The sequence below is a fragment of the Thamnophis sirtalis genome, unplaced genomic scaffold (genome assembly GCF_051295495.1).
Source record: "Thamnophis sirtalis isolate CommonGarterSnake01/CBP01778 unplaced genomic scaffold, rThaSir2_p1.2 scaffold_5, whole genome shotgun sequence".
Taxonomy (NCBI): domain Eukaryota; kingdom Metazoa; phylum Chordata; class Lepidosauria; order Squamata; family Natricidae; genus Thamnophis; species Thamnophis sirtalis.
In genome coordinates, this window is record NW_028261385.1 from 28,156,226 (window position 1) to 28,181,210 (window position 24,985).

General features: G+C 39.5%; 1 protein-coding gene across 3 annotated transcripts in view; it reads right to left on the reverse strand.

Moving 5' to 3' along the window:
* Positions 1-18,873, reverse strand: part of SLC38A9 (solute carrier family 38 member 9) — a 55,893-nt gene extending 37,020 nt beyond the window's left edge. Inside the window, exons 1-8 of one of the 3 annotated variants that reach the window (XM_087715504.1) lie at positions 18,719-18,873; positions 14,368-14,466; positions 11,213-11,347; positions 8,360-8,494; positions 3,950-4,082; positions 2,102-2,223; positions 1,904-1,967; positions 1,690-1,783 (exon numbers count right to left, since the gene is read on the reverse strand). In XM_087715504.1, coding sequence (XP_087571630.1) covers positions 1,690-1,783; positions 1,904-1,967; positions 2,102-2,223; positions 3,950-4,082; positions 8,360-8,494; positions 11,213-11,316 — 652 coding nt within the window. In that variant the 5' untranslated portion in view covers positions 11,317-11,347; positions 14,368-14,466; positions 18,719-18,873. Of the gene's footprint in view, positions 1-1,689; positions 1,784-1,903; positions 1,968-2,101; positions 2,224-3,949; positions 4,083-8,359; positions 8,495-11,212; positions 11,348-14,367; positions 14,467-18,592 lie in introns of all 3 variants that reach the window. The other 2 variants (XM_087715503.1, XM_087715505.1) reach the window with 2 other exon arrangements.
* Between the last annotated feature and the right edge of the window lie 6,112 nt (positions 18,874-24,985).

Below are 24,985 nucleotides of genomic sequence, written 5' to 3' on the forward strand. Positions count from 1 at the left end.
AATGGCTCATTTTTCGCAAAAACGAGCCCTTTTTTTTTTGTCAAAAAAGGCATTAGGAAGCCTATAGAATGCTCCTGGGGGCTTGGGGGAGGCAAATTTGAGCATAAAAAGGGCCATTTTGTGCTCATTTCTGCCCCACCCAGCCCCCAGGAGCTCTCTGAAAGCCTCCTACAAACTATGCACAGCCATTTTGGTGAAGGGGCGGGGTTTCAGGAGGAAAAAAAATTCAGTGTATAAGACGCACCCAGATTTTCAGCCTCTTTTTTGAGGGGAAAAAAGTGCATCTTATAGTCCAAAAAATACGGTAATTATTTCAAGGTCTTCTAAAATGTATCTCAGCATTCTAGATACCAATTTGAGCTAATGCTGGTATTACAAAGAAAGTTTGATTCCCAGCAAGCTGATGACAAGCTTAAAACAAAAGGAATACTGTTGTTATTATTATTTGTATAAAGTAGGGCCGGATGCATCACGTGTAAGCCACGTGTAAGCCACGTCCACCCCAGCTTTGCGAATAGAAAAAACATCACAAAACGTCCTGTGACGGCAATGTGATGCCGCGGGTTTGACACTTGTGGTATAAAATAAAGCACAAATGGAAGAAATATACAGTATATTTCTATACAGTATATTATAGTTATATATAGTATGTGTTTATTTATGTATTTATAGATACATTTGTAGATTTGAGAACCATCAAATATTTGACTTGTATCTCTCTATCTCTCTATCATGACTTATTTAACATTTAGAAAAGCTGAGGGTTTTTTTTGAACTAATGCAATCCCAAGGGCCCCCTTGTATCTATTTATTAACTATAAATACTCTGTCCCACATGCAAGCAATTAAAAGAAAAATGTATACTTACTATAAATACACTTTCCAGTATTGAAAAGGAAATTAATCATTAGCAGACCCAGTAAACCACCATGGCTCCAATAAGGGACACCAGTGAAAATAAAAGGCTAGACCACCAAAACTTCAGCTTCTCTAAATGTTAAATAAATCATATAATTTATATACTTAGGAATACCAGTCAAATATTTGATGGCTCTCCAATCTACAAAATGTACTTAAGAGACTAATTTAACATTTAGAGTTGTACATCCTGCCAAGTTTGAGATAGTCAAGTGCAGAGGTGGTATTCAGCAGGTTCTGACCAGTTCTCGAGAACTGGTAGCAGAAATTTTGAGTAGTTCAGAGAACCGGTAAATACCACCTCTGACTGCCCTGTTCCCATTTATTCTCTGCCTCCCGAGTCCCAGCTGATCGGGAAGGAATGGGGATTTTGCAGTAACCTTCCCCTGGAGTGGAGAGGAAATGGAGATTTTATAGTATCCTTCCCCTGCCACGCCCACCAAGCCATGCCCACAGAACTGTTAGTAAAAAAAAATTGAATCCCATCACTGGTCAAATTATATAATCTGATAAAATCAGAAATGATGTAGGAATTGCTCATTAAGAAGTTCAGGAACATTTCACTTATTATTGGGAGACAAACTCTGTTCATTGCTACTTCCCTTTTCATATATTATTTTTGGAAAGACCTGTGTATTCTAAAATACGCAGAGAAGAAGATAGTCCTGTGGTCAGTAAAACTGCACATCACTGAATCATGTTCTTAAGTGTACCAGGAGGCTCACACCTACTTTCATGAAACATATATATTTACTAAAGTGGTATACTTACGTATCATTGACCTGGATTTCACAACTCTGTAGCAACAATAAAGAGTCAGCATGCCCATCAGCGGAATAATACAGATTCCAGTAGTAAATCCAGCCTGTTTGAAAATTAAACATTTAACTAAATGCTTATGCAAATTGTGGCATTAATGCAAACTCTTATGCCACAATTTACCAGACAAAATTTGTCCTAAAATAGAGACACAAAATTGTGTTACCTGTTTTATTCCCCAGGGAATACTTAATATAGATGTACCCATCATTGTATTCCAGATCATGAATCTAAGTCAGGGGGAAAACACAAAGAACAACCATAAAAAAACTTGCACGATATCTGAGGCTAATTCCAATATTTAGACTGCATTTCAAAATAGAATACTTTAGATAAATAAATGCAAGCAGAACACTTCACATACATTGTTACTATACTGGAATTTTTGCCAGAACCATCAGTAGAGCTATCAATTTTGCAAGCGGTGCCCAAAGGACTATACACATAGATTTCTTCTGGAGCAGGAAGAACATGATCAGGAGCCACCTAACAAAAGAGAGGAGTCCATAGCATTAGTTCAGACCAAATCTTTAACATTTCTTCACAAGTCTAGATATGGGAAGTTTAGTTACAGTCATTCTGACAATTTTCAGACCTACTGCTACTTCTTTTGACTCATAAAAAGTACTCCATCCAGGCTCAGATTAAACCCTACTTTCTTTTCGCTTTTGTTTGACACAGAAAATGGCCTATTTATCTCACTCCAGAAATCGGTCTGTTCATCTCACTCCCATGGGACTGCCCCACTTACGCAGGCAGAAGGGAGATACTGCAAACCCTGTTGGTCAAGGAATTCTGCCTGGTGGGGTTCAGGAGAGGAGCCTTTACTGCTATGGCTCCCATCCTTTGGAACATTGTAAGCCTCGAGTTGAGATTTCTCTCCCCCCCACCCTTGGCCTTCAAAAGGGCCTTGAAACATGGCTCTGCCAAATGGTCTGGTACCCTGATGGGACATGTCATATTGGAGATCTTTAATGAACTGAGAGAAGAGTCTACCTCCACCCCAGAGGTGATATTCAGCAGGTTCTGATCTGTTCTGGAGAACCAGTAGCAGAAACTTTGAGTAGTTCAAAGAACCGGTAAATACCACCACTGATTGGCCCATCTATTCCCTGCCCCATTTATTCCCTGCCTCTCGAGTCCCAGCTGATTGGGAGGGAATAAAGATTTTACAGTATCCTTCCCTGCCACACCCACCAAGCCACGCCCACAGAACCAGTAGTAAAAAAAATTGAATCCCACCACTGCTCCACCCATTTTGTATTTTGCTTCCTTCCTTAGCCATCATTGTTAATTTTACTGTTAATATTTATCATTTTAATACTTTGCATTGTTATTTTATCTTGTTGTAAACCTCTTGGAGTCAACTGATGGTGAGATGGGAAGCATATAGATTTAATAAATAAATTTAAGACTAAATATAAAAATTACTCAGTCCTGGCTCAGATTAAATACTGGTAGACCTCAATTCACAACAGTTCATTTAAGTGACCATTCAAAGATACAACAGCATTGACTTATGACCATTTTTCACAGTTACGATCTTTGCAGCATCCCCATGATCATGTGATCAAAGTTCAGATGCTTGGCAAACTGGTTCATATTCATGACCTTTGCCTGTGTCCCAGGATCATGTGATCAATTTTTGCAACCTTCTGACAAGCAAAGTCAACAGGGAAGCCAGATTCACTTAACATCCAGGTTACTAACTTAACTGCAGTGATTCACTGCACTTAACAACTGCGGCAAGAAAAGTTGTAAAAGGGGACAAAACTCACTTAACAACAGAAATGGAGCAATAAGTCAAGGAGTACCGGTACTTTTTCTTTTGTTTGACACAGAAATTGGTCTGTTCAACTTTACGTTGAAAGGATTTGCTTTGCTTTGAAATCGGCTTTTCAGATGTTACTACTAATGAAATATGAAATTATTTATGAAGTCACCTTTAGTAATTTTATGTAGAGAAATATGCAGATTCTCATACATCTACTTTTTTTATAATCCATTTTTTGACAAACACAATCAGACATTACATCTTTCTTTCCAACATACAAATTGATTTTTAAAAAAACAAGCTGAAAGGACCACTCTTAGGCCATGCAGAAAAATCAGATTATGTCTGATAGAGTATTCCTAGTAGAGATTAAGTAATTGAGAAAGTATCCAGGTCTGTCATGGCTTTTCTAGCTAATATAGTTCAACTTTCATTCACCAATGCTCTGTCAGAAGGCGAAGTGAGTCTGTTGTAGTAGTGAATCCGCTTGTTCATTGCTGAAGCTTCATCTGTTACTCTCTGTGCTTCATCGTTGACCCTGACAATGTTTGTTGGTTCTACGTGGAATGGCCTAAAAGAAAAAAAATTGAATACTGTTTAAGTCAGGATTAATAAGGGGTCAGTCTAGTGCAAATTGTAACAAACAGCTATTCTAAAAAGAATTTTTATGCATTTATATCTTTAAAATGACAAGCACATTAACTTACTAAAGTTCATTATATTTTAAAAAACAAGCATGTTCCCAGATATCTCAATCACATAAAGGTCCATAGATAATTATTTTAGAAGGTTCAGATGTTATTTGTGTAAGCTTTCTCGTATACAGTTGTCAGGCAAGGCACACTGTCTTTTTTTCATGATCTTAAAATCCAATAGCCTCATTCCAAAATTTAATGAAGATCTCTGCAAAATGCATTACACCAGGGCAGGGGTAAAATGAATTTTTTTTGCCCACCAGTTATGTTGGGCGTGGCTTGGTGGTGGTGAGTGTCATGTGACTGGGTGGGCTTGGCCAACTTTTCCCCACTTTTTAAAGCATTTTTTTCCTGCGGGTTCTGGTGATTAGGCAGGAAAAAAATGCTTTAAAAAGTGGGTGGGGGGGAAGCTTCCGACGATCGTGCGGCTCACAGCTGATCCGCACGATCATCAGAAGCTCTTTTTTTCACTTTTTAAAGCACTTTTTTCCTGCCTATTCGCCCAAACCAGCAGGAAAAAAATGCTTTAAAAAGCGGGGGGGGGGGGGGGGAGCTTCCCATGATTGCACCGCTCACAGCTGAGCCGCACGATCTTTGGAAGCTTACCAGTTCGCAGAACCAGGGACAATCATCCCTACCGGTTCAGCCGAACCAGGAGGATTCCAGTCTTGCAGCAGGGATGTTAAACACGGCCAGATGCATCACGCGCTGGCCACACACCCCTGGTTTAGCAAAGGGGGGGGGGAAAGTTGTGATATGTCATGTGATAACATGACGCCATGAGTTTGACACCCCTGCATTGCACTGTCAGGATTGACCACCATAGTAGTACTGACACAATGCTCTGAATTCCAAACCAGGCCAATGTTTCTCAACTGTGGCAGTTTGAAGAGGTGCAGACTTAAACTCTCAGAATTCTAAGAATTCTTGAACACATATGTTCAACCTGCCAAAGCTGAGAAACACTGAATCAGGCAATCATTTTTATAAATGGATTGCACATGGTTAGAAGATGAGCGTGAGACAGAAAATTCAGTTACTCATATCAAATAACTATGAGCAAGTAAGTCCTACAAGCCAAAGAATCTTGTAAAGTTGGACTCTCAGTTAATGTTATATTTTTGGCAGCCTAATTAAAAAGGAATAGCATTCTCAATTGCTCTGGATTATTTGCGTGAATCTACCCACCATCTATTATGACAGAACAAGAGCAAAATAAAAATGACACTCTTGTGTTGGCCACAGAACATACAGTTCAGTGTCTCTCTGGCTGACCAAAATACCATTAAGGTTATCCCTGGAGCAACAAATAATATACATATATGGTCTCTGTTTGAGGAAATGGAAGAATCTACGTTAACATTTTGAGCATGATGGATTAAAGTCATTCCAAAAATATTATCTTAAAATTCTTCCAATATAAGATAATGCAAATTGTTTACCCCAAACAGCCTTATACAGTTTGCCAATGATTTCATGGCATAACCTCTCCAAGTAGGGCTCACTTTACAAATACAAGAACAATCATGCCTAAAATGATGTCAGCTGAGACACAGATTTCCTAGAATATGGCCAACTCCAGCCTACTTTCAAGATCCCTGTGCTTCTTTTGTCCTTCTCTTCTGTAGCGTAACCCTTCTGTAATTTCACACCTGTGAATGTCTAACTTCATTAATCACAGCTGAAGCATAGAGTGATGTCTAAGCCCTCCTGTGCAGTTTGGGGCTTGCAAAGGGTGTTTTGGGCATTTGCAAATCATCCTCTGATGCTGTAGCAATGATTCAGGAAATATACATGTGCAAACTTGCACTTAATTTGGCTTTACAATAAGTTTCAGGGCTTTGGATGCCTTAGATTTCCGTAACTTTTAACTGCTAAAAGCTGAGTAAGTTTTAAGAAATCTTCCTTGTGTATGCAGAAAATTAGATGACTTTGAAACAAAAATACCTGTAATCAATTTCTAAGAGGATAGTTATAATGCTGATTTCCTTAAATTATGATAGAATAACAGAGTTGGAAGAGACCTTGGAGGTCTTCTAGTCCAACCCCCTGCTTAGGCAAATGGTTATCCATCATCTTCTTAAAAACTTCCAGTGTTGGAGCATTCACAACTTCTGGAGGTAAGTTGTTCCATTGATTAATTGTTCTAAGTGTCAGGAAATTTCTCCTTAGTTCTAAGTTGCTTCTCTCCTTGATTAGTTTCCACACATTAGTTCTTGTTCTACCCTCAGGTACTTTGGAAAATAATTTGATTCCCCCTTCTTTGTGGCAACCCCTGATATATCGGAACACTGCTATCATGTCTCCCCTAGTCCTTCTTTTCATTAAACTAGACATACCCAGTTCTTGCAACTGTTCTCCATATGTTTTAGCCTCCAGTCCCCTAATCATCTTTGTTGCTCTTCTTTGCACTCTTTCTAGAGTCTCAACATCTTTTTTATATCGTGGTGACCAGAACTGAATGCAGTATTCCAAGTGTGGCCTTACCAAGGCCATTATAAAGTGGTATAAAATTATATTTTCATATAGAAAGTCTCTGGGAACTACAGTCTCAAGCCCTTAGACAGGCCCCATTTTGGGGAAGGCAGTAATTCTCTGGTTCTCCTGCCACAACCACTGTGTCACAAAAACCTCATAAATCATGGTTTGGAAGACTACAGTAGCTGGCTTCATTCAGCCCAAAGCAAACCTATCACATTGTGGTTTAGCATATTGCACGAAACAGCACATGTTGCACTCAATGTGCAGGTGTTATTAAGCTATAATGTTGTTTGTTTGGTTTATGATTTAGCTGTTTTATGAAGTAGCTTTTGTGATTAGTAAATTTTACAGGTAAACATTTCATATAAACTCAGCTATTGGCTGTGTCTGCACAATATACTTGGAAATGGTTACAACAGCCAAAAGCCATATTAGGTTATACTCCCTTCCTGCATATTAATGTATTCTCCAATCAAGATGTTAGGTTTATCATAATAATTGAATTCTAGCTATTTTTTAGATTCATTTATTATAAGTTATATCTTAGGAGGGTATAATATTGAGTTGAAGATAGTAGCTATTTGCTGTATCAATGAAACAGAAAGCTCAGATTGCATTTAACTTCAATTTGACATCACAGTCTGCCTTATAAACATAGCAAATGGGATTTATTTAACAAATTGTTTTTAAAACTTTGGCTCAGGTTAAACAGAGAACCCAACCACTCGCTGACTATGCATAAAACAATAGGCTAAAATATGGTTTGGCAATGTAGTCCTAGAAAATTGGACAAATAATACAGATCTGTTTGTTTAATAAATAAAATTAAATAATACAGATCTGTATTAAATAATACAGACCTGTTTGTTTAATAAATAAAATTAAAATGATCTAAGTGTGATTTGTTTGTGTAAAGTCAGACACTTAGGGCTAATTCAGTAAACTCATCACACTGATTGAAAGTTGGAAAGTTGGAACAATTAATGGTTGTATTCAGGCAGGAAATGCTTCTGCACATGTGCAGAGCATCTGTGATGACATCTGGGCTGGTGTGTAGAGCCTCCCACCACCGCCACTACCGGTTCGCCCAAACGCGTGAACTGGCAGAATACCACGTCTGGTTGTATTGTATTTTACATTCAGCAGATACCCAGATCGAACATAGTTGCTACCCTATACTGATTAAGGCAGTGATGGCAAACCTTTTTCACCTCGGGTGCCAAAAGCACGTGTGTGTGCACTATCATACCCACTCATGTGCCCTCACCTATAATTTAATGCCCGCCGTGTCCCCTGCGTATATGAATGTGACCCCCTGCTGCCCCACGCATGCGCACACGCCTTTCTTAGAGCCTGGGGAGGGTGAAAATAGCCCTCTGGAGGTCCACTGGAGGTCCTCTGGAGGCAGGAAATGGCCCGTTTCCCGGCAATGGCTCACGTGCTCCCTGATATGGCACCATGTGCCACTGTGGCACGCGTGCCATAGGTTCGCCATCACGGGTATAAGTTATCACTATACACTTAAATTAAGATATAATGAAAGAGCATAAAATGAAATAAATAACATTAAGATGAAGGTATTATATAACCAGGTTTATTTAAAAAGATGAATACTGCTAAACTCCAACTATCCATATTACTATTAAAATTATAATTAAACATTCCTTTTCACCTTTTGCTTTTCAGATCTTCTGGACTGAACTGAATATTAAGGATTCCGAGATCATTTTCATCACCTCCCACAGGAATTAGAAGAGTAGCAGCATCTTCCTCCATTAGAGAAGAATGTTTTGCAGTTTCTATGTTGCTAAAAATGAAATTGATATAGTGTTAGAAGGGATTGTCTTTTCATTTCTATAAAGTTTCCTCATAAAATGAAATAAAGTTGTAGAATTAAATTTTCCCTGAAAACACATATTTATGTGTGACTTGATTAAAAAGGGGCTGCTTCCCTAATTGTATACTCGGAAATGAGAAGGAACTTTTTATTGTAAGTTTTTTTTAAAATAAATGCACCCTATTGCTGAATTCTAGCACAGAAATAACTTTTAATAGCATTTTTTTAAAAAAAATAGGCTAAGATAGTTGGATTCATAAATGTGCATTTAATAAAACATTGGGCACATTTGTACAGCCTGCTAAGCCATAATGGCTGGATTCACAGCACATATTAAACTGAAACCAAGGGTAAACCCTTTTATAATTTAGCACAAGATGCAAATCTGTTGCCTACTTTAAAAGACCGAAGAGGCAATACTATTACTTTTCTTACTCCAAGGTTAAGATAGAACCTGACTGGGTTTATAATAGTGTTCTTGAAACCTGGCAACTTTAAGATGTATGGACTTCAACTCCCAGAATTCCCCAGTCAATATGCTGGAAATTGAAGAATTTTAAAATTGCCAGGTTTGAAAAACACTGGTTTATAGCAAACCTAAGTGGTTCCTCAGTGGTCTGAGGGAAGTTCAGAAATTGCAAGGTATCAGTGAGGCAAGAACTTCTGGAAATCAGAAAATCACCAGACATAGGTTTGGTAGAATTGCTGCCTTTCCAAAAACCAACACCAACTTTAATCTGTTTTCAATCACAGTGGAAGATTGGTGGCAGGGTGTCTGTGTTTGGGCGGGAGGAGGGGGGGGGGTTAATTCTCTTAACAAACGTCTCACCTAACCGAAATTTTGGGCTCAATTGTGGTCATAAGTCGAGGACTACCTGCATATGCATATTTATTATTGACATTCTAGAAGCCACTGATAACATTGTTAGGCTACCAGGGAAATGATTTAAAACAATATAGAAATGCATTCTTATATAAATAATTGTTACTTTAAGGGTTCAGTGGGACAAACGTGTCTCTATACTGCAGCTCAAGCAGTGGGAAATCAACTCTATTGCTTTATAATGAGAAAATTATACTTACTATTAAAAGAGTTGAAATATAAACTGTGAAGGGTACAGTATCTAGCTAAATGAGTTGAAAATAGTAGCTATTTGCTGTATCAATGAAACAGAAAGCTCAGATTGCATTTAACTTCAATTCGACATCACAGTCTGCCTTATAAATATGGCAAATGGGATTTATTTAACAAATTGTTTTTAAAACTCTGGCTCAGGTTAAACAGAGAACCCAATCACTCGCTGAGCATGCCTAAAACAATAGGCTAAAATATGGTTTGGCGATGTAATCCTAGAAAATTGGACAAATAATACAGATCTAAGTATGATGTGGTTGTGTAAAGTCAGACACTTAGGGCTAATTCAGTAAACTCATCACACTGCTTGAAAGTTGGAAGAAACAATTAATGGTTGTATTCGGGCAGAAAATGCTTCTGCGCATGTGCAGAGCATCTGTGATGACATCTGGGCTGGTGAGTAGAGCCTCCCACCACCGCCACTACCGGTTCGCCCAAACGGGGCGAACTGGCAGAATACCACCTCTGGTTGTATTGTATTTTACATTCAGCAGATACCCAGATGGAACATAGTTGCTACCCTATACTGATTAAGGCAGTGATGGCAAACCTTTTTCACCTCGGGTGCCAAAAGCTGTATGTGTGCACTATCATACCCACTCACGTGCCCTCACTTATAATTTAATGCCCCCTGTGCTGTGCCCCCTGCGTATATGCATGTGACCCCCTGCTGCCCCGCGCATGAGCAAACGCTTTCTTGGAGCCCGGGGACGGCGAAAATAGCCTCCCCTGCCCCTCTGGAGGTCCACTGGAGGCAGGAAATGGCCAGTTTCCTGACTTCCGTTGGGCCCATTTTTCACCCTCCCCAGGTCCCTGCTGTTTTCTAAGAGCCTGAAGAGAGCAAAAACAGTCTTCCCCCGCCCCCCAGTGGTCCTCCAGAGGCCAGAAATGACCCATTTTCAGACTTCTGGTGGACCTGGTAGGTCAGTTTTTCACCCTCCCCAGGCTCAAGGCTTTCTAAGAGTATAGGAAGGGCAAAAATGCCCTCCTACTCCTCGAAGGCCCTCTGGAGGCCTTCTGGAGGCTGCAATGACCTGTTTTCTGATGTCTGGTGGGCCCAGTAGGTCCTTTTTTCACCTTTCCCAGGTCCCAGCAGTTTTCTTGGAGCCTGGGGAGGGCGAAAATGGACTCCCTTATGCCTCCCGGAAGTCCTCCGGAGGCTGAAGACGCCCTCCCAGAGCCTCAGCACGAGCCCTGTACTTACCTGGCATTGCATGGGGATTACTGGGAAGGGAAGGGCAGTGTGGGCGGGCCAGCTGAAAATCAGCTGGCCAGCGCAATCATGCATGCTGGAGCCTAGCTAGGACAATGGCACATGTGCCCACTGATATGGCACTATGTGCCATCTGTGGCACGTGTGCCATAGGTTCGCCATCATGAGTATAAGTTATCACTATACACTTAAATTAAGATATAATGAAAGAGCATAAAATGAAATAAATAACATTAAGATGAAGGTATTATATAACCAGGTTTATTTAAAAAGATGAATACTGCTAAACTCCAACTATCCATATTACTATTGAAATCTATAATTAAACATTCCTTTTCACCTTTTGCTTTTCAGATCTTCTGGGCTGAACTGAATATTAAGAATTCCGAGATCATTTTCATCACCTCCCACAGGAATTAGAAGAGGAGTAGCATCTTCCTCCATTAGAGAAGAATGTTTTGTGCTTCCTATGTTGCTAAAAATGAAATTGATATATTGTTAGAAGGGATTGTCTTTTCATTTCTATAAAGTTTCCTCATACAATGAAATAAAGTTGTAGAATTAAATTTTCCCTGAAAACACACATTTATGTGTGACTTTATTAAAAAGAGGCTGTTTCCCTAATTGTATACTCGGAAATGAGAAGGAACTTTTTATTGTAAGGTGTTTTTTTTAATAAATGCACCCTATTGCTGAATTCTAGCACAGAAATAACTTTTAATAGCATTTTTTTAAAAAAAGGCTAAGATAGTTGGATTCATAGATGTGCATTTAATAAAACATTGGGTATATTTGTACAGCCCATTAAGCCATAATGGCTGGATTCACAGCACATATTAAACTGAAACCAAGGGTAAACCCTTTTATAATTTAGCACAAGATGCAAATCTGTTGCCAACTTTAAAAGACCGAAGAGGCAATACTATTACTTTTCTTACTCCAAGGTTAAGATAGAACCTGACTGGGTTTATAATAGTGTTCTTGAAACCTGGCAACTTTTAAGATGTATGGACTTCAACTCCCAGAATTCCCCAGTCAATATGCTGGAAATTGAAGAATTTTAAAATTGCCAGGTTTGAAAAACACTGGTTTATAGCAAACCTAAGTGGTTCCTCAGTGGTCTGAGGGAAGTTCAGAAATTGCAAGGTATCAGTGAGGCAAGAACTTCTGGAAATCAGAAAATCACCACACATAGGTTCAGAAGAATTGCTGCCTTTCCAAAAACCAACACCAGCCTTAATCTGTTTTCAATCACAGTGGAAGATTGTGTCAGGGTGTGCGTGTTTGGGGATGTGGGGGTGAGGGGGAGGTTAATTCTCCAAACCACTCAACATTTGATTGTACAGAATCTGCAGCTGGTTCCAAAATGGCAAAGAATCTTGTATACAAGCTGCAGAGAAACATCATTTAAAACCTCTAGTGCTGTTGACTCTACAGGTAGTCCTCGGCTTACAAGAGTAAGTGTGTTCTGTACAAAGTTATAATGGCACCGAAAAATGTGACTTATGACCGTTTTTCACAGTTATGACTTTTGCAGCATCCCCATGATCATGTGATCAAAATTCACATGATGGCTCATATTTGACAAATGCAGTGTCTTGGGATCATGTGATCACATTTTACGATTTTCTGACAAGCAAAGTCAGGGAGGAAGCCAGATTCAATTAGTTACTAACCAGATTCACCGGGTTACTAACTTGTCAGCTGCAGTGATTCACTTAACAACTGTAGAAAGAAAGGTCGTAAAACGGGGCAAAACGCACTTAACAAACATCTCACCTAACAGAAATTTTGGGCTCAATTGTGGTCATAAGTTGAGGACTACCTGCATATGCGTATTTATTATTGACATTGTAGAAGCCACTGATAACTGGTGGCCCTCCAACTCCGACGGATCTTGGATGAAGCAGATTATCTAGACCCTTTTCAGTCTGGTTTCAGGCCTGGCTACTCCACTGAAACCACTTTGGTCGCACTGACCGATGATCTCTGGCGGGCCAGGGGCAGAGGGCATTCCTCTGTCCTTGTGCTCCTTGACCTCTCAGTGGCCTTCGATACCATCGACCATGGTATCCTTCTGCGATGGCTGGAAGAGGTGGGAGTAGGGGACACCGTCTTACAGTGGTTCTCCTCTTACCTCTCCGACAGGTCGCAGTTGGTGTTGGTCGGAGGACAGAGGTCAACTCCTAGGCCCCTCAATTATGGAGTGCCACAGGGGTCGGTCCTGTCACCCCTCCTATTTAACATCTACATGAAGCCACTGGGCAAAATCATCCGCTGGCACGGGATTAAATATCACCAGTATGCGGACGATACTCAGTTGTATCTGTCCGCCCCGTGCCAACTCAGTGAAGCGGTGGAAGTGATGTGCCAGTGCCTGGAAGCTGTTAGGGTCTGGATGGGAGTGAACAAACTTGCACTCAATCCTGACAAGACCGAATGGCTGTGGATGTTGCCCCCTAAGGACAGTCCATCCAGTCCGTCCTTAACCCTGGGGGGAGAAAAATTGCCCCCCTCAGAGAGGGTTTGCAATTTGGAGGTCCTCCTGGATTCGCAGCTGACCTTGGAACACCACCTGTTGGCTGTGACCAGGGGGGGCCTTTGCCCAGGTTTGCCTGGTGCACCAATTGCGGCCCTATTTGGACCAGGAGGCACTTCAGACAGTCACTCATGCCCTCGTCATCTCAAGACTGGATTACTGTAATGTGCTCTACTTGGGGCTGCCCCTGAAAAGTGTTCGGAGACTGCAATTAGTCCAGAATGCAGCCGCACGAGCGATTCTGGGTGTGCCAAGGTACACCCATATCACACCTATCCTCCGTGAGCTGCACTGGCTGCCCATTGGCCTCTGAGCACGATTCAAGGTGCTGGTCGTCACCTTTAAAGCCCTATATGGCCTAGGATCCGGGTATCTGCGAGACCGTCTTCTGCCACATACCTCCCTCAGACCAATAAGATCACACAGGATGGGCCTTCTCCGGGTGCCGTCAGCGGGACAATGCCGGCTGGCGACGCCTAGGAGTAGGGCCTTCTCTGTTGCCGCTCCGGCCCTGTGGAATGAGCTGCCCCCTGAGATCCGGGCCCTACCCACTCTCATGGCCTTTCGCAAAGCCTTTAAAACCTGGCTTTTCTGGCAGGCTTGGGGCTGTTGACCCCTTGATTGAGGTCCAGCCCCCTCCTGATTGGGTGTTTGTTGTGTTTCCCTTTTTAACCTTGTTGTGTCCAATTGTTTTTAATAATTCTTTTTAATTTTTTTCATTTCTGTAAGCCGCCCGGAGTCCTCCGGGATTGGGCGGCATAGAAATCTAATAAATGAAATGAAATGAAATAACATTGTTAGGCTACCAGGGAAATGATTTAAAACAATATAAAATGCATTCTTACATGAATAATTGTTACTTTAAGCATTCAGTGGGACAACTGTGTCTCTATACTGCAGCTCAAGCAGTGGGAAGTCAACTCTATTGCTTTATAATGAGAAAACATTATACTTACTATTAAAAGAGTTGAAATATAAACAGTTTTTAAAAGAGAAATGGCAGGCTATAAATGAACATTCACATTCCAGAACAGAAAGGACACAGCATATTTTAACTGGAATAAAAAACAAAATACATACATCAATTAAGTTAAGAGGAAAAAGCACGTCATAGGAATCAAAAAGTGACTATAAAAACTGGAGTTGACTAAGTCTCTGGAAAAGTTACCCTGACTTTATTGAGCACTTTTTTTTAACTGGAGAATTTATATGCATGTTTCTACAAAAAGAATAAATAGGATTTACTAGATCTAGGCTAGAGAAATCTAATTAGCGACTAAATTTGAAGTTTTCTATATCTTTGTGCTGCCATCTGTTATGATAGATTTTCTGAATGTTCACAAGTAAAATCTATTAACCCTAAGAAAAATTACTGCTTGGTTCAACACTAATGTGCACACGCAGTTTGAATTTATAGAGGATCTCTCTTTTTTTTGTACAAAATTACTTTTATAACTTCCTAAATCAGACATGCCAAACTGTTGGTTCTTCGGGATCAGGCATGGCACACAGCCATTATGTGAACTTCTCTGGCTATTCAAGGCTAAGATTAATGTATCAAGAAACAGATATGCATCTTACACTACTGCTTCTTGCACATTTCCTAAAATGGACAGATTGATGTTCTACTGCAAATTTGCTGGGTGGAAAGGACTGGCTGATGAGTATACAGCTTTTAAACACGTTTTTCTTTTTCATCCTTATTGCAACACAGAAGCATGGAGAGGTATGTCAGAAAAAAAAGATTCCTTGAAATTTGGAATCATACTGATGGACAGCAAAGAAAACCTGTTTTTCTGTTCCACGTATTAAAACATTTTGGAGGTTATTTTTATATAAAGGTTCAGCTTTTGCTTGAGGCACATTTAAGCATGATGATTCCAGAATTTTGAGTCTCTGTTATTTAAATCAACTTCAAGGGATTGAAGCCATCTGAAGAAATTCTTTCAATTATGCAACCAATTTTTTTTTGCCTTGGCCCTTTGTGTCCAAAGTTCCAATACATTGTGCTGGGGACTCGAAAAGCTAAGAAAGCTTTATATATTTGCCATTAGGAAAACATGTACTGAAATTATGGTCTCATCTCAGACTTGGTTTTGTATAATGTTCCCTCCAGGGGAATGCTTCTAAATCCATATTTCTCAAACTTGGCAAAGATGTGTGGACTTTAACCCCGAGAATTCCCCAGACAGCCATGGGGATGGGAATTGAAGTCCACATACCTAAAAATTGTCAAGTTTGAGAAACACTGTTCTAAATTATTTTACTTCAACTCATCTGAAAGCCTAAGCTTCCTTCTGTCCAAATTACAGACACTCCACACAGTAGTGCGACATCACTACAGTGGTGCTGTGGCTTACAACACAATACATACAAATTATATGATGTTTGTTTTCTCTCAAAACAATGTCTTGGTATCACTGCACTAGTGAGTATAATTCATTCCTCTCAATATGAGTGGAAAGGTTGGATTCAGAGACCCATCACCTGGAATTTGGTCCAGTTTGAACATTTTTAAATTTGTCTATACAGACATGCATGTCACTACAGTTCTTCATTGCCATAAAGTCATTTTTAAAGCAGAATGCTCCCTCTTGCCATCATCTGATAGATCAAGTCTGAACAATAACCAGGAAGAACTGAAAAACCACTGGCCTGAACATTTGTCCAATTTACTCAACAGACTGTCCACAGTTTATCACAATGTGTCACAGCGGATTCCTCAGCTGCCAGTCTTAGATGCCTTGGCTTGCCTTTCTTTATTGAAGAGATCAGGAAAGAAATCTTGCAGAGCAGCTCAAATAAAGCAACAAGACAGGATCGACCAAGCCTTAAACCCAAATACCTTGCAGGCATTCCAAGACTTTTGGTTCACAAAAGAGACGCCTTATGACTTCACTGACACTCTCACTGTGGCTCACTATAAAATAAGGGAAGCAAATCAGACTGCAGAAATTTCAGAGGTATCTCACTATCCATACCCACTCAGCTATCCATCAGAGACAAGATCTTTGCTGGCATTCTCCTGAACAGACTTGCCACTGTCTCAGAAAGGAATGTCCCAGGGGAGTGTGGCTTTCGGTTCCACCACAAAACCGCGGTAGACTAAAGCGCGTACCTGATGTCATCACAGCGCGACGAAAACATCACGCTGTGAGCGGTAAAGTTAAAATTAACGCGAAAACCTTATCCTAACCCCCCCAAACCTAACCCTAAACCTAACCCTAAACCTAACCCTTAACCTAACCCTAAACCTAACCCTTAACCTAACGCTAAACCTAACGCTAAACCTAACGCTAACCCTTAACCTAACCCTATACCTAACCCTAACGCTTAACGTAACCCTAAACCTAACCCTAACCCTTAACCTAACCCTAACCCTAACCCTTACCTTTACGTCAATCGGCTTGCTTTAAAAGCGCTTTTTAAAGCGCCCTTTTTTCTCCGCGGTCGTATTTGTCGCGCTGCTGACAGAACAAGCCCCTTTACTCTGTCTTTATTGGCCTGACAATAAAGACAGAGAGGCTTCCTGGATCATCCTGAGACGTTGTGGAAATGGAAATTTGTGAAGTTCATCCCATTATTACATGACAGAATGATAGAGCACGTTCTTTATGAAACAGGATTATGTGCTAGCCCCAATCCTGAATGGATGGCTCTCTTTTTGGCCTTTGCTAAACTGCCTCCACAGTCTTTCAAGAAACCTTCTGACTGTGTGCTCTCGTGCACAAAGACAGCAATCTACAGTTGTTACTGAATAAATTCTCAGATGCTGATATGCTCTTACGTCTGATATCAGCCTAAATAACACTGAAGTACTAAATAACAAACTTGTAGAACCAAAGGTCACTATTAACAACAGCCCAGCTGACAAATGTAAACAACTTCAAATAGGTGGGAATCATCATCTCAAACAATGGGTCTTTGAACAAAGAAATTGACTCTAGGATCAGCAAGGCCAGCCAGGCATTGGGGCAGCTGCATACTAGAGTACTCAACCAACACATCCATATCTCCACAAAGCTAAAACTCTACAAAGCTGTGGTTATCCTTTTTTTCTATATCCATATAGGAAAAAGGGGATAATGAAAATAATTGGAAAAAATTCACATATATGCTCTCCGTTTCATCCTTGGCATTCTTTGGCAGGACTGTGTCTCCAACTTGGAAGTTTTGGATCATGCAGATCCACCAAAACTGAATCCCTAATTAACAGAGGTCAGATGAGATATGTGGGACATGTCAATGGAGCAGATGACTACCATATGTGTTGCTAGATGCTCTATAGTGTGCTAGAATCTGGGAAGACATCTTGAGTTTGACCATACATATGGATGGAAACTGATCAAGGAAAGATTCAACCTCGAAATAAGAAGAAATTTTCTGACAGTGAGAACAATTAATCGATGGAACAGAAGTTGCCTTCAGAAGTGGTGGGAGCTTCATCACTGGAAGCTTTCAAGAAGAGACTGGACTACCATTTGTCAGAAATGGTGTAGGATCTCATGCTTGGGGGGGGGGTGTTGGACTAGAAGACCTCCAAGATCCCTTCCAACTCTGTTAATCTGCTAAACCCTATCCCACTGTGACAGCAGCTGAAGGATCTAGAAACTGCAGCAGCTGGGGAGCCCTGTCTTATGAAGCCCCCAATGATTTTGAAAACAGGCATTGTCAAAAACTGAAAATTGTGAGCAGCATAATAGAACAGTTACTACACCGACAGTTACTACAACAATGGACTTCCAGTGTCCCCATTGTGCGAGAGTCTGTACTTCTAGACTGGGACTGCACAGCCAACTCCGGGTCCAGAGATGGACAACACATGTCTCCTTTGCACTCGGATTCTACCATATGATCTAATAAAAGCACATTAACTAGCACATTTCCTCCTCCTCCAGAGGGACTACCACTGTAAACTAAACTAGCAGCAACCAATTATGTGCCGACAAGTCGTTTTCAATTCTAGCCACCACACAGATTTGCTTCATGAAAACTAGCGTCCAATCACTAAAGTATGCTATCTTTAATACTACTACTGAGCACAATGCAACACAAATATTCCCAAAGATTCACTTATTCTCAATCGGAGAATTAAACACAGAGCGTATCAATTCTTGTAGCCACCTGTGATTTTAAAAGCTCTTAATTTGGGGCTAATGCCTTAGCTATGTTGTTCAATACCTTTTTTTGTCATGACGTGTTCGAAATCAATTTTATCGGACGGTACGACGAACTGACACCCAGAACATTAAATCACATCTATCCAATGCAGGCTCTCTATTTGGAAGTGTATGCATTTTTTTTTACCGAGTCTGGAGCTTGCTTGTCGCCTCGTCCTGGCATCTCCCAAAAACAGGAAGAGCTATTGCTATTGTAAGCACAATGGGTCGCACGCTCAGTCTCCGGCCTTATATTAGCACTTTCGGCACGCAGCTTCACAAATCCTCCACGATTGCCATGGAAAACATAGGACTTTACCCTAGAGATAAAAATTAGAATTGCTCACTCTGCCTGTATGGAGCGGCTACCGTAGAGATAGAAATTGTAGACAACCCATGCCATTTTCTCTTTTACATAAAGAGTTCAGTAAGTATTGCATAAGAGTTAATGGAGCATTAGGCGTCTGTTGAGAGTTCATTTTTGAGAGAGTTTTTCTCAACAACTGTAAATACGGTAGTTTTCACCAACATAGAAAAAATAGTTATATATTCCTTTTATTACTCTTTCCAACAGGTTAAGAACGTTTCAGAAAAATCATGTAAGGAAAGTCAGAACCATCAGGGCACAGCACAATTAAACTAGATTTTATGTAAAGAGAAAAGCTGGCAAAAGAAAGATCAAACTTGATAATGGCTTTGGTCTAGCCGGGAACACATTTAAACAACAACAACAACACTCTTCATCCTGTGTAAGAGAGAATTGGGCAGTGAATTGCAACATTGTCCCAACGTTTACCCTCCCTCTTCTAACTTGATCAAGAGTAAAGCTATTTTTAAGGAATTGGAAAGAATTCAGAAATCATGCTTGATATGCTTTCCCTGATTTTATTATAATAAATAATAATTCCAATTTTGTTGTTTGTTAAAAGGGAAGATAACTATTTAGTTTATAATGCATACAGCCTATGTAACTTTGTGCAATTGGTTTCATAATAGAATATCAGTACTATTTTTCCCCATGGCAAGATGCTAGACAAGCAGTCAGGCTTAAGTCCTGCTCACAAACCTTCAGTAGAGCAGTTGATTGATCATTGAAAATAAACACCAAGGGTTAGGTGATCAAATATGTCAATCAATGCACTATTATGTCTGCTAAGTTTCCAAAATAATAAGATAAATGTATTAAGTTTCCAAATTGTTTTATTCAGGAACATTATTAGAATTCCCCAGAAAATCCTGATGGTTAAAATATAATTTAGCCTGCATCACAAAAGACTTGGAAAATTGAATTATATCCAGTAAAATTGTTGGACTAGATTTATGAAATTGTAGTGCAAAAAATTAAGAGAGATCACAAGTAATAAAATCTATAGTAACCCAGTTGTAGGTTTACTGTTGCCAAGCAGCACTGCCTAAAGTTGAAAAGGCACTTTATTCTCCTAGTGTTGTCCTGAATCTGATTTATTACAAGCCTGCTAAAAACTAGAAAAGAGACTAGAGAAGGCTTCAGACTCGTGTTCTCCCCTCCCAAATATTCCAGACTATGTGAAGGCAAGTCACATTGGGATTCTGGGAAGGGATAATATAGAGAATATTATGGTCCATTAACTATCCACTGTAAATGTCTACTTGCTAACCTATCCTCTGCAGCAGTTGATCCAAACGAATCACACATTACAAATAATCCATGCAATGGATAGGAACAGGAATGAGTGCAAAGTAGTGTTTTTAAGAAACCTACAGTAAGACCATCATTATCATTCCATCCCATCATTATGCATAAAGGAGAGGTAATGCCCATATTTCCTAACCAGCAATTGGGGAGTGGAAACACTGGGGAGAGGTGCAACTACATGTAGGTTAGGATAGTAGTCACTTGCCTACTGGTGCCTATGGAGGCAGAATTGAGTGGCTCTTAGACTTGATTTGCCTTGCAGACTGAAAGAAAGTACATTAAAGTGGCAGTTTGGATGAGCTTTGGGAAGAAGAATAAGGACAATAAAAAATGAAGTGGCTATATAGCAAGGGGAAAGGGTGGCTGGCATGGGAAGAAGTATTACGTTTACTAAAAAGCTGTCCTTCCCTCAACATTAATCTGCTTGTTTGGGAGGTGGGATTTTCTTTTTCCTCATAAGTAAATATAGCATGAGAACTGAACCACCGTTCTCTTGGGGATTGGTTCCACTTCCACCCCTTTTGAAATTAAATCCAGTGTTTATCAACATGTCAGTCTTCTTCTGCCTGACTCAATCCTAGCTGATGCAGAGAACCATAACCCTATGTATCCAGGCAACATATATATTCAGGCAATGATAACACATTCAGTTTGGAAAGATACTGCCCAGGAATGCATTTGCTCAGTTCTTCACGGCAAAGCACTTTCTTTGTACACCTGGCAGGTTAAAAGCAAATTCAACATTTAATTTCATTCTGTTATAATTTTCCAAAATTGTCAAGTTCTATGATATTGAAAGCAAACATCTATTCTGTTATTTTCAGAATATTGCCATAACAACACAAATATTTTGTTTCCAAGAAGTTTCCTTTTCAAGTTTACTTGTTTTTAGAGCCTTTCCTCAGCCTGGTGCCTAACTGAACTTAAATAGGTGAATAGGAGTCTCTTGGTAGCAAAAAAAAGCAGCATATAAATTTAATAAATAAAATAATAAGTTATACCTGGAGATTGTGAGATATAGAGGTTACTATATTATCAATAGTATTTTTAATGGAGCCCTTCTCTTCCCAAATACATGTTGTCAGTGAGGAATAAATGCATCTTTGATCAATTGAAACAGTGTGACTGAACTTCTAGGTCAGCCAAATTGGTCATGAGAAAAACATCAAGAAGTACAGATTGAGGCAATATTCTCAACAGTCAATTTGTGATTAAAATCCTTAGTTGGGCAAGAAGAAGAAAAAGCTGCTAATAGCTGCTTAGGTATGTCTGCATCAGATTATAATCTTGAAGAGTTTAGTACAGGTAGTCCTTAACTTACAACAGCTTTGACTTTACAACAGGGACCGTTCAAAGCAATGGTGGGTTATGGATCCCGTTCCAACCGGTATGGTTGGAATGGGCCCGGTGTCATCCACATGGACGTGCGTAGCGTGCGCACATGCATCTTATTGTCCAGCAATGCCTCTGCGACACTCCAGCTGCTCAGTGGAGCGTCATGCAGGCACAGTATGCATCATGCGCAGAAGCGCCAAAGACTTTAAAGACAGGTAAGGAGCGAGCAGGCAGGTGGGCCCTCCGGAGCACCGTACCGGAATAGTACCCAGTGCTCTGCGCAGGCTCTGGTATGCCCATACTGGGGCGTACTGCTTGCAACCCACCATGGCTCAAAGTTAGAATATAACTGAAAAAATGGACCTATGACCTGTGACCATTTTTCACATTTATGACCATTGCAGCAGCCTCATTGTCATGTGATCAAAATTCAGATACTTGACAACTGATTCATATTTATGACCTTTGCAGTGTCCTGGGATCATGTGATCACCTTTTACAACATTCTGACAAGAAGTCAATGGGGAAGCCAGATTCACCTAACAACTGTTACTAACTTAACTGCAATGATTCACTTAACAACTGTGGCAAGAAAGGTCATAAAATTGGGCTAAACTCACTTAAGAAATTTCTCTCTTAAATTTTGGGCTCAATTGTGGTCATAAACTAAGGATTAATTTACTAAAACATTTCTATAATATATACTAGTTTTATACATGGGAAATTTAATTGTAAGAATATGCATTAACAGTTAAAATGATTTTATACAGTATTTGAAAAAACAAATCTGATGTAGAATTTAATATGGAAACCATTTTTGTATTAAAGGTCTACTCATGTGTACCACAGCCAAAATTTTAATTTCTTAACATAAACTCTTGGATGATTTCTTAAAGGATAAATTATTAACTTACTTAAATCTATTTTTTTTCATTTTGATATGTATTTCATATGGTGTAATTATTGTTGACACCACCACATTTAACTTGAAATGTAATAATTTGTAGTTTTAAAATGATGCAAAATCTGCTCTAATGCATAGAAGTAAACTAGCATTATCCCAAACATTTGTAATTGGTTTAATGATTTTTAAACTTATTGTCTTTTTATTTTGAGCTTTTCATACTTCTGCTTTTTTTCTTTAAAAGGTTTCAAATATTGTACAAAAACAAAGTGTAGAAAGATTTCTGACCAGCTTTTTCAACTCAGCATGGCCATGTTGATTGGCCATGATAGGAGCTGACATCCCTCATAACTGTAAGTCATTAGGCTGAGAATATAGTGGTCTTTCAGAACTATGGTATTATAAAAAAGGTTGGGAAGTTGATATTTTTAATTTCTCTTTCTATACAACTGTTAGAGAACTTAGAGCTGTATTATAAAAAATACTCATTAGGAAAACTGAATATAAAAATGACAGTAAAGTATATGAAGTACAGCATACAACACTGTTAATCACTTCCCAAGAAAACTATTTTAGAAGTGAGAAAGATGAAGGAAATTTCCCAAAACAAAAAGTTACAAGGTCAGCCTTTAGTTTTTAACCTGTATAATTTGAAGTACGATCTACTCATCCTTGAGTCCATTGTTAACCCAATTACACTGGTGTGAAATTTGCTATCATCCTCATTGATCCTTATTTTAATATTATTTCAAGTCACTTAATTACCACCCCAAATAATGGTAATTATGTAATGAAGTCTCTAATACTTTGCAGAATTCTTGAACTCTGCAGATGATCTAGGAGTCCTTAAAATTAGAAATCCCTTTATATGACAGCCCTGTGAATTTAACAAATATTTCATTGGGGTTAGAAGCAAATAAAAAATTATATAAATTTGAGTAACATTTAGGTAAAATATTATAATTAACTTAAATTTAAAACTTAGTAACATAACAAAAATCAAAATTTAAATCTTTTTTAATGGAAGGATGAAGATGCTTAGTTTTGCATAATGTCTGAAATAGCTACGCTTATTTTGGATCAGTGTTTGTTCTTTATAGAAGCAAATATAGAAAATCTTGAATTTGTAGTTGGTTTGTCCAGAGAATACTTCAGCCTTTCCTCCTCACTTTTGTTCAGACAAGTCACTAACTAGCTCAGGTACAGCAGGAACAAATTTTGATTAGATCCATTGCATAATTGCTGAGACTCTCTCAAAGAACGTGTTGTGAGCTTTCCCAGTAGCTTTGCTTGAAGACAACATCTTATGTAGCAGAATAAGTTATGATCAGACTCTGGCTTTTACCTGTACAAGTATTGGCTTATCCAGGCAGAGTGGAAACAAGCATGTGCAGCAATCTACCTTTGTATACGCAAAGCATCAGGCTGCACAAATAAAACTAGAGACGTGCCAAAACTTTCTTCTCCACTTCTGCACATAATAGTGACCCATATCTAGATGTGTGCTTAGTTCAGATATCGAACCAAAATGTGTGTCCAGACTTGAGACCAAAGGTGTAGGAAAGGAACACATGTCCTAAGCAGTTTTCTTTCAGAAAACTGAAAGAAAACCTAAGGCCATTGAGGTAGTTTGTCCACTGTCTCCTGCAACCCTTCCCTCAGATAACAATGTTGTTTAAAGTGCAATACAACACATCCTCCTGGCTGATCTCCCCAGTTGCCCTAAAGAGAGATGGGGAAAGGGACAAGTGAGCAGGCCATTATATTAGGACTGAAGTCAGGATCCAGGCGTGGCTATGGGGATGTAGGGAAAACACAGCAGTGGAAAAATTGTTGGGCAAGCTGGCACTCAGCTCCAGAGGAAGAGGCATACCAGTCTTGTCATAAATAGTCACCTCTTTAGAACATTTAGGATTTTTGCAGGTCTTCCAAACAAGTGGCTTGTTTTGGATTCATAGCAAAGCACTTCTTCTATTTTATGCCCACTCCTACTAAAAATATTTTTCCAATTATGATTTCATAGAAGCCACTGCCCCACAAACACGGTTGTTAAATCCAGTTAATTTACTTAACCTTTAAATAATTTAATCATATAGATTACAGATTGAGTTGGAAGGGACCTTATAGGTCATCTAGTCCACCACCACCCCTCAAGCAGGAGACCCTATACCGTTTCTGACAAATGGCAGTCCAATCTCTTCTTCAAAGTCTCAAATGATGAAGCCCCCACAACCTCGATTGATTGTTCTGTCAGAAAGTTCCATATTTCTAGGTTGAATCTTTCCTTGGTCAGTTTCCATCCATTATTCCTTGTCTGGTCTTCAAGTGCTTTGGAAAACAACTTGACCCTTTCCTCTCTGTGGCAGCCCCTCAAATATTGGAACACTGTTATCTTGTCTCCTCTGGTCTTTCTCTTCACTAAACTAGCCATGCCCAGTTCTATAATCATTCTTCATGTTTTAGCTTCTAGTCCCTTGATCATCCAGGTTGTTCTTCTCTGC